Source organism: Dipodomys ordii, unplaced genomic scaffold (genome assembly GCF_000151885.1).
Source record: "Dipodomys ordii isolate 6190 unplaced genomic scaffold, Dord_2.0 Scaffold1, whole genome shotgun sequence".
Classification (NCBI taxonomy): domain Eukaryota; kingdom Metazoa; phylum Chordata; class Mammalia; order Rodentia; family Heteromyidae; genus Dipodomys; species Dipodomys ordii.
Genome location: NW_012267217.1, coordinates 38983733 through 38998802, shown reverse-complemented (window position 1 = coordinate 38998802; position 15070 = coordinate 38983733). Strand labels below are relative to the sequence as shown.

The 15070-nt window shown below is 43.7% G+C and overlaps 1 protein-coding gene and 1 pseudogene across 1 annotated transcript in view; both read right to left on the bottom strand.

The window, feature by feature from the left end:
• Window positions 1-11360, bottom strand: part of Nop58 (NOP58 ribonucleoprotein) — a 41174-nt gene extending 29814 nt beyond the window's left edge. The window contains exons 1-4 of the mRNA XM_013015501.1: window positions 11138-11360; window positions 8937-9013; window positions 6783-6835; window positions 6553-6573 (exon numbers count right to left, since the gene is read on the bottom strand). Coding sequence (XP_012870955.1) covers window positions 6553-6573; window positions 6783-6835; window positions 8937-9013; window positions 11138-11182 — 196 coding nt within the window. The 5' untranslated portion in view covers window positions 11183-11360. The remainder of the gene's footprint in view (window positions 1-6552; window positions 6574-6782; window positions 6836-8936; window positions 9014-11137) is intronic.
• A 1313-nt stretch (window positions 11361-12673) lies between these two features.
• Window positions 12674-13323, bottom strand: LOC105984968 (annotated as a pseudogene).
• Between the last annotated feature and the right edge of the window lie 1747 nt (window positions 13324-15070).

The window sequence follows — 15070 nt, the reverse complement described above, 5'->3', positions numbered from 1 at the left end:
TGCTTATGTGGTGCTGAGGAATCGAACCCAGGGCCTCATGCATGCAAGGCAAGCACTCTACCACTGAGCCACCTTCCCAGCCCCTAGCCATTTGAATTACAAGTTCACTCTATGCTACCTGGGAACATTAAAGGTGAGGGCAGAGACATCTGGCTATAACACAACTCTTGCAAGTATCTACATATATAAGCTGCTAGGATTCATGTTACTTTTGCTATGTTGTTCCTTCCTTCCTAGAAGAGGGTCTTGCTGACCTGGAATTTGCAATCCTCTTTGCTGAAATTATAGGTGTATCACTATGCCCAGATATTCAGTTCTAAACTCTTAACATTTAATATATTGATTCCTTACAACAGTCTTCCTTTTCAGTTTTTTTTTTTGGGGGGTGGGTCCAGTCATGGGGCCTGAACTCTGGGCCTGGGCACTGTCCCTCAGCTCTTCAGCTCATGGCTAGTGCTCTACCACTTGAGCCACAGCGCCACTTCCAGCTTTTTGGTGCTGAGGAATCAAACCCAGGGTCTCATGCATACAAGGCAAGCACTCTACCACTGAGCCACCTTCCCAGCTCCCTTTTCAGAGTTTTAAAGCTCTAGGCTAAGAACCTAATTCAATGGTAGAAGGTTTGCCTACAATATGCTAAGTTCGGAGTCTGATCTCTAGCACCAAAAGAAATAAAAATAAAAACAAAAAAATTCCTCCATTACAAACAATTGCCTACCCAGGCACTGGGAGCTCACACTATAATTCTAGCTACTCAGGAAGCTGAAAATCTGAGGATCACAGTTTGAAGACAGTCCAGGCAGGAAAGTCTGTGACTCTTATCTCTAAGTACCAAAAATCTAGAAGTGGAGCAGTAGCTCTCCTGTGATGGGAGTACTAGCCTTGAGTGAAAAAGATAAAGAGCTGACTCCAGGCCCTAGTTCAAGCACCAGGACTGGCACCAAAAACAGATAGCTCATGCCTGTAGCACTGAAAGTTAGCTGTAATCTGGAGACGGAGGCTGAGATCTGAAGCCAGCTTAGGCATATCATCTCCAAGTAACTAATAAAATGCTGGACTGGAGGCATAGCTTAAATAGTAGAGCACCAGCTACGCTAAGCTACGCCACCCCTCTGGGCTTTTTGCTCAAGGAACTCACGCAGGTAGCTAATTTCTGTCTGGGCTGGCCATGAACCACTATCCTCAGATCTCAGCCTCCTCAGATCTCAGCCACTAAGGCCCATCTTACACCAGCTTTCATAGAAAAAACCAAGCAAGAATTGAAGCTGAGTTCAAGACCGAATACCAGACAAACAGAAGAAAAAAAAGGAATAAAAATAAAAACCTACCTCATGACTGTATCAAAAGATTAAGTGGAAGTGGTGCTGTAGCTCAAGTGGTAGAGCACTCGCCTTGAGCTGAAGAGCTGAGGGTCAGCGCCCAAGCCCAGAGTTCAAGCCCCACGACCGACCAAAAAAAAAAAAAAAGAAGTCTTTCTCAAAAGATTAAGTAACCATTTTTAAATAAGAATAATTCTGAGTACCACTGTGGGATCGATCCATCAGCTATTAATATTAAAAATGTGTTTTGTAGCCAGATACTGGTTCAAAGCCAGCCCAGACAGAAAAGGCTGTGAGACTCTTATCTCTAATTAATCACCAAAAACCAGAAGTGGCACTGTGGCTGTAGGAAAGTGCTAGACTTGAGCAAAAGAGCTCAGGAACAGAGCCCAGGCCGTGAGTTCAAGAACTACAACAAACAAAAATTAAAAATAAATGTATTTTCAATGGAATATTATGCAGCCATTAGAAAGGACAAAATAATGGTATTTGCAGGAAAATGCATGGAACTAGAAAAAATCATGTTGAATGAGGTAAGGCAAGAGCAAGGAGACAGATGGCGCATGGTCTCCCTGCTAAGTGGATGTTAAATCCAAAAACGTAAGGTGATACGACAGTTAACAAGACTTGAGAAACAAAGGACCCTATCTCATCTGGTCGAATCACTACTAAATAACCCCATGCAGCTGATCACATATATGGTATATATGTGCACACCAAAGGGAAACTAGGAGGAGGGCACAGAACTAAAAGGAATCAGGGAAAAACATACAACAGTGGGACCCATCAGCTGCACTGAACATTGATCAAAATGAACTAAGCAACTCAATGGCAGCGATGGGAGGGAGGGAAAGAGGAAACAGTTGATGCTATGCAAAAGTAAAGAAATGTACATATTACCCAATGTGGAAGAAATAACTGTATTGTCAAAGCTCATAGAACTCATAAACTTAGACAATTTGCCCCATGAAAGTTAGAATGTGTTTGTGACTTTAAGCATCACTATCCCACAATACTGTGAAATTTGTAAAATTATGTAATTAATCACAATAAAGGATGTGCAATAAATAAATAAATGTGGTTTGTGCACAAGCAAACAGGCTTATCCATTTAATGTTTAATAAGAACTGATCAAAGTTTGGAGCATAATATCCCCCAAAGCCTCATTTGTGAACAGTTCCATCCAAAGCTGTTACACTGTCAAGAGATGGACCTGGTAGAGGGAAGTTTAGTCACTGAAGTGTGACCTTGAAGGGCACACTAGGCCTTGACCTTTTTCTTCTCCTGCATGAGTTGAGCACCCTGGTTCTATCACATACTTTCTACAATGAGGTTTAGCTTTACCACAGGTCCCAAAACCAACCAAGTTGAGCAGCCACACAAATAGAATCTTCAAAATTTTGACGCAAAATGTCTTTCCTCTTTAAAGTTGATTTTTCTCAAGTATTTTTCCCAGTTGTGAAAGGCTGACTGATACATTTTTTTTTGGCACAAAGTCAGTCCAGAAGAGGCTACTTGGAGCAAGGAATGCAGCAATGCTTCACAAATCCAGGAGTTGGCTATACCACAATCTATGTCAACAATGCCCCCTAGAGTTGGAAGAGAGCTAATTCAGTCTTGCATGAGATTTTACCAAGTTTATCCAAAATAATTCTCCTGTACATTACTATAGTTATGCTTATAGCAGTTAAGAGGCTGTTTACTGATGTGTTGATGAAGGAGCCCTACCATTTATATAAAAATAAACTGGCATTAAAAAAAAATAAAATAAACTGGCAAAAAATACTGTTGGAAATGAGACAGCCTCTTCAACAAATAGTGTTGGAAAACTGGACATCCATATATGTAAAGACTGAAACTGATCCCTGCCACCTTGTACTAAGACCAACTAAAAATGGATCATAGACCTCAACAACAGACCTGAAACCTTGAAACTATTATAAAATAGAGTAGGAAAAATATTAAAACTTATTGTCATAGGGGCTGGGAACGTAGCTCAGCGGTAGAGTGCATGCCTTGCAAGCATGAGGCCCTGGGTTCGATTCCTCAGCACCACATAAACAGAAAAAAAAGCCGGAAGTGGCGCTGTGGCTCCAGTGGTAGAGCGCTAGCCTTGAGCTGAAGAGCTGAGGGACAGCGCCCAGACCCAGAGTTCAGGCCCCATGACTGGCAAAAAAAAAACTTATTGTCATAGGCAGGAACTTTCTGAGGATAGTTCCAGGGGCTTGGCAAATATGAGACTCAACCTAAGTTTCTGCATAGCAAAGGACAGTTACTAAGCTAAAAAAGGCAGCCTACAGAATGAGAGATCTTTAGCTCTACCAACAAGAGCCTTGAAAATAATTATGTATATCAAAATGAGAGAGGCCTAACATCCAGAATATTCAAGGAGCCAAGAAATTACTCCAATTAATACCCCAATAAATGGAAAAGGAGCTAAACAGACTCCGCAAATCAAAACATTGTGATTCCATGTCACCCCATCAAATGCTGGAGGAGCTGGAAGAGGGAACCCTATTACACTGCTTGTGGGAATATAAACTAGTGCAGCTACCTTGGAAGGTAGGTTGGAGATTCCTCAAAAAACTCAACATAAAATAAAATAAACTCAATATAGAACTACCCTCTGATCCAGGAATACTCACTCTTGGGCATTTATCTAGAACATTACTAATTAGGATATGGTAACAGCCAGAAGCTCTACAATGTATGAGTGGGTCAATCAAAGTGGTACATATACACAACAGACTTTTACTCATTGATTAAAAGAATATTGTCATTTGCAGGAAAATGTGTAGGCCTAGAAAAATTATGTTAAATGAAGTCAGCCACAAAGACATACAGAACATGTTTTCTCTCCTATATGGAAGCTGGATTCTAAATTATGAACATTATGTACAGAGTTTTACGCAAATATACACAAACCAAAGAATGATATATTTTCCGGGTGTGTGTGGTTCATACCTGTAATCTTAGCTACTCAGGAGGCTGAGATCTGAGGATCACCCTTCAAAGCCATCACGGGTAGGAAAGTCCCTAAGACTCATTTCCAATTAACCACAGAAAACTGAAGTGGCACTGTAGCTCAAGTGGTAGAGCACTAGCCTTGAACTGAAGAGCTCAGGGACAGCGCCCAGGCCCAGAGTTCAAGATCTACAACCCCTCTCCCCCCAAAAAAGAATGTTATACTCTGTAACTCCTCTAAGCAACTAATATATACCAAAAATTAAACACCTTTGGGATGGGGAGGAGTACAAATACATTCATTATATTCAAGTACACTATGTATAAACTGAAGTATGTAACTTGAGGGTAGGGATGGGAGGTAAAAAATGGGAGAATGGTCAATAAGCACTGTGAGGAAAAAGATACTGCACAAAGAAAATGTGCTCATCACCTGATTCGTTAATTATAATCCCTCACCTATACAACAATAAAATAATTTTTAAGAAGCACTGTACTCATAACCCAACTTAGGGAATGCTAAACTTTGCACAACTACTTAGTAATAAAATAAAAAATAAGGGAAGACAGGGAAGGAGGGAACAGCAAACACTAAACAAAAGGAAAGAAATGTATGTATCACCCAACATGGACTAAATTAGTTGTATTATCAAAGCTTCTAGAATTCACAGACCTTACAGACCAAGATAACAATTTGCCATGTGAAGGTTAAAATGTGTTTCTGACTTTAACTAAGTATCACAATCCTACAATACTGTGAAACTTGTGAAATTTATGTAGTCACTTAATCTCAATAAAAAATTATAATAAAAAAAACAAGCTGGTCCCATTGCTTAATCCTCTGCAAGGATACCAGTCTAACATAGTTAAATGGATCCCCAGTTTTCATACTAAGCATCATGCACATTCTCCCTACAGTTTATTAACAAAAATCATTTGTTAGCCAGGCGCCTAGCTACTCAGGAGGCTGAGATCTGAGGATCTCGGTTCAAAGCCAGTCCTGGCAGGACAGTCCATGAGACTCTTATCTCCAATAAACCACTAGAAAACGGGAAGCGGCACTGTGGCTCAAGTGCTAGTGTTTGCCTTGAGCTTAAGAGTGCAGGGACAGCGCCCAAGCCCGGAGTTCAAGCCCCACCACTGACAAAAAAAATAAATAAATCATTTGTAGGGCTGGGAAGGTGGCTCAGTGGTAGAGTGCTTGCCTTGCATGCATGAGGCCCTGGATTTGATTCCCCAGCACCACATAAGCAGAAAAAAAAAAGCTGGAAGTGGCACTGTGGCTCAAGTGGTAGAGTGCTAGCCTTGAGCTGAAGAGCTGAGGGACAGCGCCCAGGCCCCATGACCGACAAAAACAAAAAACAACTCATTTGTACCTGGTATATCCTTACCTAACTTGTGGTTTATTGGAGATAAGAGTCTCACAGACAAGCTAGGCACCTATCCTAGCTACTCAGGAGGCTGAGATCTGAGGACTGAGGTTCAAAGCCAGCCTGGGCAGCAAAATGTGTGAGACTCTTATCTCCAATAAACCACTAGAAAACCGGAAGTGGCACTGTGGCTCCAGTGGTAGAGTGTTCGTCTTGAGCTGAAGCACAGGGACAGTGCCAACACCCAGAGTTCGAGCCCCACGACTGACCCCCCCCCCAAAAAAAGTGTTTCAAAGACTTTCCTGCCCTGGTTGGCTTTGAACTGTGATCCTCAGATCTCAGGATTACAGGCGTGAGCCACCAGTGCCCTTTGTAACTGGCTGATTTGTGACACAGAATTTATCTCCCCATCCCCTTTTGATATACACATAATCAAGCATATTCAAGTCACTTCTTGTTGGCAAACCCTATAATTTTATGTTGGCCTATCATGAAGTCTAGTTGAAGGATATTTAAATCATCTATTCCTCTAAACCACTGAAGTGTGTGAAGATGATGCTCCTTTATATAAACAAAACTCCTATGCTCCCCTTAGTTTGTATGTTAAAAAAAAAAATCCAAACTCTTCTACTAGCTTTCCTACCATTTTGGTAATATTAATGTGCTTTTCTGAACTAAAAATGTATACTATACTCCCAGAGAGCTTTATATTAGTTATTATTTCTTCAACTGTGAATCCTGGCTATTCTCAGCCTTACCCTTCAACTAAAATTATCATAGCTGTGTACTTGACCACATTACCTTGGTCCTCTGTAGGACAGCTTTTACTGAACTGTGCTTCAGCATTATGCTGTTGGTATCCACAGGGAGATCAACTTAATCACTTCTCACCTCTCATCACATTGTGGGGGGAACCAGCCCTATGGTGAAAAAAGCTAACTCAAATGTTGTCTCAGTGGTAGTGACGAATGAGTTGTTATCACTTAAATTCAGTTTTTAATGAGAATGCATCATTGACAACATTGAGTAAGGTTAACTCAGGCAACTATGTTTGTAAATAAGGAAAACAAATCAGCAAGATTTTAAAATAGAGGAAAAAAAAAGCATCACATCTAATCTGTTACTTTACCTGCTAATGCTTCTGCTGTATCCTGAAATTTCTCAAAATGTTTTAGCTTTACTCTAAAATGTAAAAAAAGAAAAGTTGTTATGCATGGCACAATGATCTTCCAAAAGTTACACAGCTGGTAAAGAAATGTTGAGTGTTTCTACTATATATATTAATAAAAGAAACCTGCCTGCAATTGAAAATCAGGGTGCATGCTGGGTGCTGGTGGCTCATGCCTGTAATCCTAGCTACTCAGGAGGCTCAGATCTGAGGATCACAGTTCAAGGCCAGCCCAAGTAAGAAAGTCTGTGAAACTCTTATCTCCAATAAACCACCAGAAAACTGGAAATGGCACTGTACCTCAAGTGATAGAGTGCTAGCCTTGGGCTGAAGAGCTGAGGGACAGTGCCCCTGGGAAGGTGGCTCAGTGGTAGAGTGCTTGCCTTGCATGCATGAGGCCCTGGGTTGGATTCCTCAGCACCACATAAGCAAAAAGAAAAAAGCCAGAAGTGGTGCTATGGCTCAAGTGGTAGAGTACTAGCCTTGAGCTGAAGAGCTGAGGGACAGTGCCCAGGCCCAGAGTTCAGGCTCCACGGCTGGACCCCCCTCTCCCCAAAAAAGAAATGCAGAAATAGTTAATTCATTGTTGTCTCAGTGGTAGTGACGAATTTTTGAGTCAGATCACTTAAATTCAGTTCCAACAGGAATACATCATTGACAACAATTAACCAGATTAATCCAGAAAACCATTTAACTCTTTAAGAAACACTAGTCCTCTATTTGCCTAAACCAGTGTTGTCTAAACTAGATTCTTTCACTGGGCACGGAAACATGCTGTATAGTTGCCAAAGATTTAAGGAAAAAAGTAACAATTTCATCTTGTTCTTTCCTACCCTGACAACATTTCTAAAGTCACATTTACTTATGTCTCCCAATATTTATATAAACACAGACATTTATATTTACAGACATTTATATAAACACAGACACCAAAATATTATAAAAAGTTAAAAAGATTACTTTGAGGTCTTGACAGGTGTCTTAGTGGTAGAGTGCTTGCCTTGCGTGCATGAGGCCCTAGGTTCTATCCCTCAGCACCACATAAAACAGAAAAAGCTGGTGCTGTGGCTCAAGTGGTAGAGCACTAGCCTTGAGGTGAAGAGCTCAGGGACAACACCCAAGCGGAGTTCAAGCCCCACAACTGACAAAAAAAAAGTACTGTGAAGCTGGGTGCTGGTGGCTCATGCCTGTAATCCTATTGACTCAGGAGACTGAAATCTGAGGATCGCAGTTCAAAACAAATGCAGGGGGCTGGGATGTAGCTCAGTGGCAAAGCGCTTGCCTAGCAAAGTGCAATGTCCTGGGTTCAATCCCCAGTACCAAAAAAGAAAAGACAAAAACATACAGTTTAAAAAAAAAAACCAAACAGCCGGGCGCTGGTGGCTCACGCCTGTTAATCCTAGCTACTCAGGAGGCTGAGATCTGAGGATCGTGGTTCAAAGCCAGCCCGGGCAGGAGAGACCATGAGACTCCTATCTCCAATAAACCACCAGAAAACCGGAAGTGGCGCTGTAGCTCAAGTGGTAGAGCGCTCGCCTTGAGCTGGAGAGCTGAGGGACAGCGCCCAGGTCCAGAGTTCAAGCCCCATTGCCGACAAAAAAAAAAAAAAACCCAAACAAAACAAATGCAGGCAGGAAAGTCCATGACACTCTCATCTCCAATTATCTATCACAAATCTGCAAGCAGCACTGTGGCTCAAAGTGGTAGAGTGTTAATCCTGAGTAAAAAGCTCAGGGACAGTGCTTAGGCCTGCAGTTCAAGCCCCACAACCAACATTAAACACACACAAACACACAAACCCACCTCTGAAGGTAGAGTATCAAAAATATGCAATAAAGTAATTTAAACAATAAATCGATTACACTTCCATGGTTTGCATTAAGTTTATACTTAATTCACAATTGTGATTTCAAATATTCTACAAAATATTTTAAGGAGCTGCCCTCTCTAACTTGAGCTAATACAAGTTAGTTAGTTCAGATGGCCCATGTTATTTGAAGAAAAAAAAGAAAAAAGTTTCAAAACAAAACATTTCAAAACAAAAACCAGAATATAGCATACACAAATCAGGGGGGGGGGGAGTAAAAAAACAACATAAGTTTGAAAATTACTTACATTTTATTTGCTTTCTCTGGAGTTTCAAATTCTTTCCACAAGCTATCAACCTCCTGAAGTTTCTTCTCATTCAGAACCTACAAGAAAATATTTTAAGTTTTTTTCCCCCTAAACGTATTTTAGGTATACATGGTTACATTTTTTTTTTGTCAGTCATGGGGCTTGAACTCCAGACCTGGGCATTGTACCTAAGCTCTTCCACAATTTCAGCTACAGCACCACTTCCAGTTTTCTAGTAGACTTTCCTGCCTGGCTTTGAACCAAGACCCTTAGATCTCAGCCTGCTGAGTAGCAAGGGTTACAGGTGTGAGCCACCAGCGCCTGACTGGGCATATAATCGTATAGTCAATCCTAGCTACTCAGAAGGCTATGATCTATAGAGGTTTGAAGCCAGTCCAAGCAGTTAAATCTGTTAGCTTCTCCAATTAACCACCCCAGAAGTGGCGCTGTGGCTCAAGTGGTAGAATGCTTGCCTTGAGCTTAAGAACTGAGGGACAGCAACCTAGGCCCGGAGTTCAAGCCCCATGATGGACAAAACAAAACAACAATTATGTCTTTGGGAGCCTAAATGGGGGCACAAAAATGGGTGAACAGTTTTAGCAGTGGTGCCCACTAGGCATTATGCTGAAATGAACTAAACAACTTGTGTGTGAGGATGGGAGGGAAAATCTGGGAGAAGCCTGGTGATGGTGGCTCATGCCTGTAAAGGTAGCTACACAGGAGACTGAAAACTGAGGATCCTGGTTCAAAGCCAGGCCTGGCAAGAAAGTCTGTGAGACTTATCACCAATAAACCACCAGAAAACCGGAAGTGGTGCTGTGGCTTAAGTGGTAGAGCACTTGCCTTGAAACAGTGACCAGGCCCAGAGTTCAAGCCCCACAACCACCACCAAAAAACAAGCAAAAAAACTCAAACTGGGAGAGTGCAAGGGAAGAGGTGACATGAAAAAATAAGTGTACTTATTACCCAACCCCTCTGAATAGCACCTTTGTAACATTTTTCTTTTCCAGGCCTGGGATTTGAACTCAGGGTCTGGGCACTATCCCTGAGCGTCTTTTGCTCAAGGCTTACCACTTGAGCTCTTACACCACTTTCAGCTTTTTGGCACTGGGGAAAAGGAACCCAGGGCTTCTGCATGGTAGGCAAGCACTCTACCATTAAGCCATATTCCCATGGTAAAGAAAGGTTTGGTTTTTTTTTTTTTGTCTGTTATGGGGCTTGTACTCGATTCTGGGCACTGTCCTGAGCTCTTCGGCTCAGGGCTAGCGCTCTACCACTTGAGCCACAGCGCCACTTCCGGTTTTCTGGTGGTTAATTGAAGAGTCTCAGACTTTCCTGCCCGAGCTGACTTTGAACCGGATCCTCAGATCTCAGCCTCCTGAGTAGCTGCGTTTATAGGCGTGAGGCACCGGCGCCTGGCCATAACAATTTTTTAAAATAAGCAAAACAAAAAAAAAAAAGAAACCCTGCCCCAATTTTCTATCACCAGCAGCTTCCCCCCCCAAACTTAAAAATGATGAACTACCCGATTTACTCAATTTCTACACCAGTAGAAGCATGCCTCACAGCATCAACTGGAAACCCTGAGTGCCCCAAACCCTTCGTAATTAAGCATGTTCCTTAAACTAAAAAAAAAGGGCTCATTTAATCCTTCAGCAGTCGTCATTTCTACTTTCAACATGTTTCCCTCCACGACTTGAATCCAAGCAACCTCATCATGCCAAATAACATCCTTTTCTTGCCTTCTCGCAATCTAGTCTCCGTACAGTAACGAGAACAAATTATATCAGCTTCCGATCACTCCCAAGAACACTCACATTTAAAATCTGCGCCTAGGCACGTGCGGCGTTCAGTGACAGCACAAGCCAAGCACGTGCCAGGGCCTGGGCTCCATCACCAGCACCGTAACAGCTAAACTAAGACCCCCACTCCACACCGTCATCGCCAGAACTCTTTAATACGACTCCTGCCCATCTCTTCAACGGGATCAAGCCTTCGGCACAGGACGGGTAGGCCCCCCCAAATGGCGGGACCACGTGTTCACCGAGCTCTTGGGCTTTTCACCCCTTTTCCGAGCCTTGGAGGCTTTAAAAACTACCCACAAGATCCAGAGTCCTTTGAGCCTCTTCTTCAGTGTCTTTACGTCCCGTCGCCTGCTCAGCACCAGAGTTCTTCCAAATACGGCTCAACAGCCCACCTACCTTAAAGATGGCGTAGCCAACGGACGTCTCAAACAGCACCAACATGGTGAGGGTCGGCTAGGGCCCCGCGCGGCCCGACAAGAGGCCTTTCAAAACACCACCGTCCAGCCGCAAAACGGGCCGCCAGGTCCCCGCGGGGAGCAGCGACGCTGTCCGGCCCGCAGACAACCGCTGCGCGGTACCACGCGTTCCACACACGGCTGCACAGGAAGCGCAAGTGCGCGCCTCTCCGCGAGGATTCTGGGTGTTGACGTCACTTCCGACAGGAGAATACCGCGGAGCGCGCCAGTCACTTCCAAGAGTGTTCCCGCCCGCCCAGAAGTGGAGGGAGGGGGAGGGTCTGGAGCAGTGCGGAAATATCGCGAGATATCCGAGGGACTGCCCGAACTTTGGCGCGAGCGTGGGTCCTGGACCAGAACCTCAAAGGGTCGGCTTGCTGTCTTTCATCTACGAGAGAGCGCGCGCGTGCGCGCGCGCGCGCACACACACACACACACACACACACGCCACTTCCGGCTTTTTATGATTAGTTTACTGGAGATGAGTCTCACGGACTGTACTGCCCAGCCTGGCTGCCTCCTGAGTAGCTAGGATTACAGGCCTGAGCTACCTGCGCCCGCCCCTAACAAGATCCATTTATCTTGAATTTTAGGCTACCTGGATGCCTGTCTGCTTCGGCCAATCAGTGCTCCTAAAGCTTGCCTCCTTTTCAAACCATGAGGCAGACAACGCCTCAGAATGACACCATGACTACCCTTAAAGTTCAATTCTCCACGGCCAAACTGATTAGCACATCTTTTTCCTATATATAATCCTCTCCTGTTTTTGCAGCATTTGTTAAAATTGGCTTTAGAGTGTGAATTTCTGTTTTGGCCCAGGTAATGTGCTTTTCTGCAAGCTTTCTTTTTCTTCTTTTGTGTGTGCTCATATTTTTTTCATTAAAAAGCTGGTGCTCTACTACTTGGAGCCACTGCTCCACTTCTAGAGCTAGGATGGCAGGCATGAGACACCAGTGAGCCGGCTAGTAACTGGGTTTAAATATTCCCATTATTTCACTAGTTGGACTTACATTAGGAGTAAAATTTGTCTTCCTCACTTCCCCTATTCTATTGCAAATTGCCTGTAAACACTAATTTGCAAACTCATAAAAATGATGGAATTTCACTTTCTCCAGCTGCTACACAACCTGGAATCAAGAGGTAAGACAATTCTGGGTTGAGTAACAGAAAAGATGAAAGGGATAAGGTTAGGGACTGTACTGTTGGTTCAAGCCTTGTAATCCTAGCCACTCTGAAGGCTGAGATCTGAGGCCAGCCCAGGTAGGAAAGTCTGTGAGACTCTTACCTTAATTACCTGCCAAAAATGACAGAAGTTGGCTAGGTGCTGGAGGCTCACACCTGTAATCCTAGCTACTCAGGAGACTGAGATCAGAGGATCACAGTTCAAAGTCAGCCTGGGCAGAAAAATCCCCATGAGATGATTATTATTATTTTTTACATCCAAATCTCTTTTATTGGGATTAGAGGGGAAATGAGCCTCTGGGGGCATGCCTGGGGCCCTCACTGCACAGTTTGTTCATTGGCGCTGCCTCCGGAATCCTGAGACTTCATCACATCTGGAAGCTCTGGTGGGCTGGAGAAGGGCTCAATGCGCAGGGCCTCAAAGGCTTCATCTTTCAAATTTCTAAGATTTGGGCAGGGCTGAGGCAGGATGGATTAGATCACAAGCTTTGTTGATCTGACTCCGGAGTTAATGTCCCAGCTAGTAACTAGACCACTTCAGATTCTTTAACTTATCTAAAAATAGGCACAGTACAGGTCTCAGAAATGCACTGTACAGCCATGCAGTCTGGCTCCAGAAGCTACTTCAAAGCCTAGCCAGCCCCATGGGACTGCCTCAGCATCCTCATCTTCTAAATGAAAACTAATGCAGTGCTGGTTGTCCAGAGCTGCCCGGAAGGCTAGGCCCACTGTGAGTGGGGCCTGTGGCCGTGCTGTCTGGCAGGTGAAGCCACACTCGCCCAGCATTTTCCCATAATCTAGAAGCTGGTCGTCCTTGTAGAGCCGCTGCTCGTCCGGTGGCCGCTTGAGAATGCCCTGGACAATGCACTTCAGTTCGAACACGGTGCTCTACTCCTTGGCGTCTGTGAAGATGGTGATCTTGTGGCGCCGGATCATGAGGATCATCCATCCTGGCGGCTGCTTCTGGCTCGAAGCCCCCCATGAGATTCTTTTTTTTTTTTTTTTTTGTCGGTCGTGGGGCTTGAACTCTGGGCCTGGGCGCTGTCCCTCAGCACTTCAGCTCAAGGCGAGCGAGCGCTCTACCACTTGAGCTACAGCGCCACTTCCGGTTTCCTGGTGGTTTATTGGAGATAGGAGTCTCATGGTCTCTTCTGCCCGGGCTGGCTTTGAACCGCGATCCTCAGATCTCAGCCTCCTGAGTAGCTAGGATTACAGGCGTGAGCCACCAGCACCCGGCTGCCCGTGAGATTCTTATCTCCATTTAACTGCTCCAAAATCGAAAGTGGACCACTAGCCTTGAACAAAAAGAGCTAAGGGATAGTAGGCCCTAAACTCAAGCCCCAGGACTGGCAAAAGGGATAAGGGAATCTAGAAGCATGGTTCAGTTTGGCTGTATCTATAATCCATCACAGTCAGAGAAACAAAAACAACAAAAAATAAAGACCAGATTGGGTGAGGAACATGAATGGAAAAATGAGATGGAGGAACTATAAATATACTAGTGTACGAACCCAATACTTTTCTGTCTAGTCTCAATAACAGTGCCATCTGCTAGAGTGAAATCTTATCATATACTTACTTGTGTTTATATAGGCCACTGTTATGCTAGTTATGGAAGAAGACCTCATTGGGTAATTCTTTAAGTAAATGAATGCTTACAGAAAGTAAAATTAGTTTCCTACATGTTGTTTAGCATTGTTTTCCCAAAATGAAATTGAGCTACTTACTCAGTGAGAAATCTCTTTATAATGCAGAATTAGTCCTTGCACAGTGTCATTTACATAATCATTTCAATGATACTTCAGAACTGAATCTGATTTTAGATTTGGATCTTGGCCAATTACAGCAATTGTCTGGAAATTCCCTGATGCCAGGGAAAATAAAAGAGTCTTAGTGTTTTCTTAAATGAGTACTAGGTCAAGGAGAGACATACAAGAAAGAGAATATTGGAGACTAATGTGAAAGACTTTAGATGTGTATCCCCAACACCACCAGAAAAAATAAAAAGTTTTCTGGGTGTCAGTGGCTTACACCTGTAATTCTAGCTACTCAGAAGGCTGAGATCTGAGGATGGCGGTTCAAAGCTAGCCCAGGCAGGAAAGTCCTTGAGACTCTTCAATAAACCACCAGAAGACTAGAAGTGGCACTGGTTCTGGCTCAAGTGGTAGAACACTCACCTTAAGCTGAAGATCTGATGGACAGTGGCCAGGCCCAGAGTTCAAGCCCCACGACCAACTCAAAAAAAAAAAGTTTTTTAAAAAGTCCAACATAGGGCTGGGAAGGTGGCTCAGTGGTGGAGCGCTTGCCTTGCATGCATGAGGCCCTGGGTTGGATTCCTCAGCACCACATAAGCAAAAACAAAAAAGCCAGAAGTGGTGCTGTGACTCGTGGTAGAGTGCTAGTCTTAAACTGAAGAGCTGAGGGACAATGCCCAGGCCCAGAGTTCAAGCCCCACTACCAAAAGGAAAAAAAAAAGTTTGGCTAGGTGCTGGTGTTTCCTGCCTGATCTGAGAATCGAGGTTCAAAGCCAGCCAGGGCAGGTAAGTCTGTGGCCTGTGTGCTGACTTTGAGCCTCTTTGTGCTCAAGGACTAGTTGATAGTGTAAATTAGACTTTTTCCAGGCAACCATGAAGACATGTAGGTACAAAGAACAAAGAAAGGTTTATTGCCAGCAAAAAAAAAAAAAAAAAAA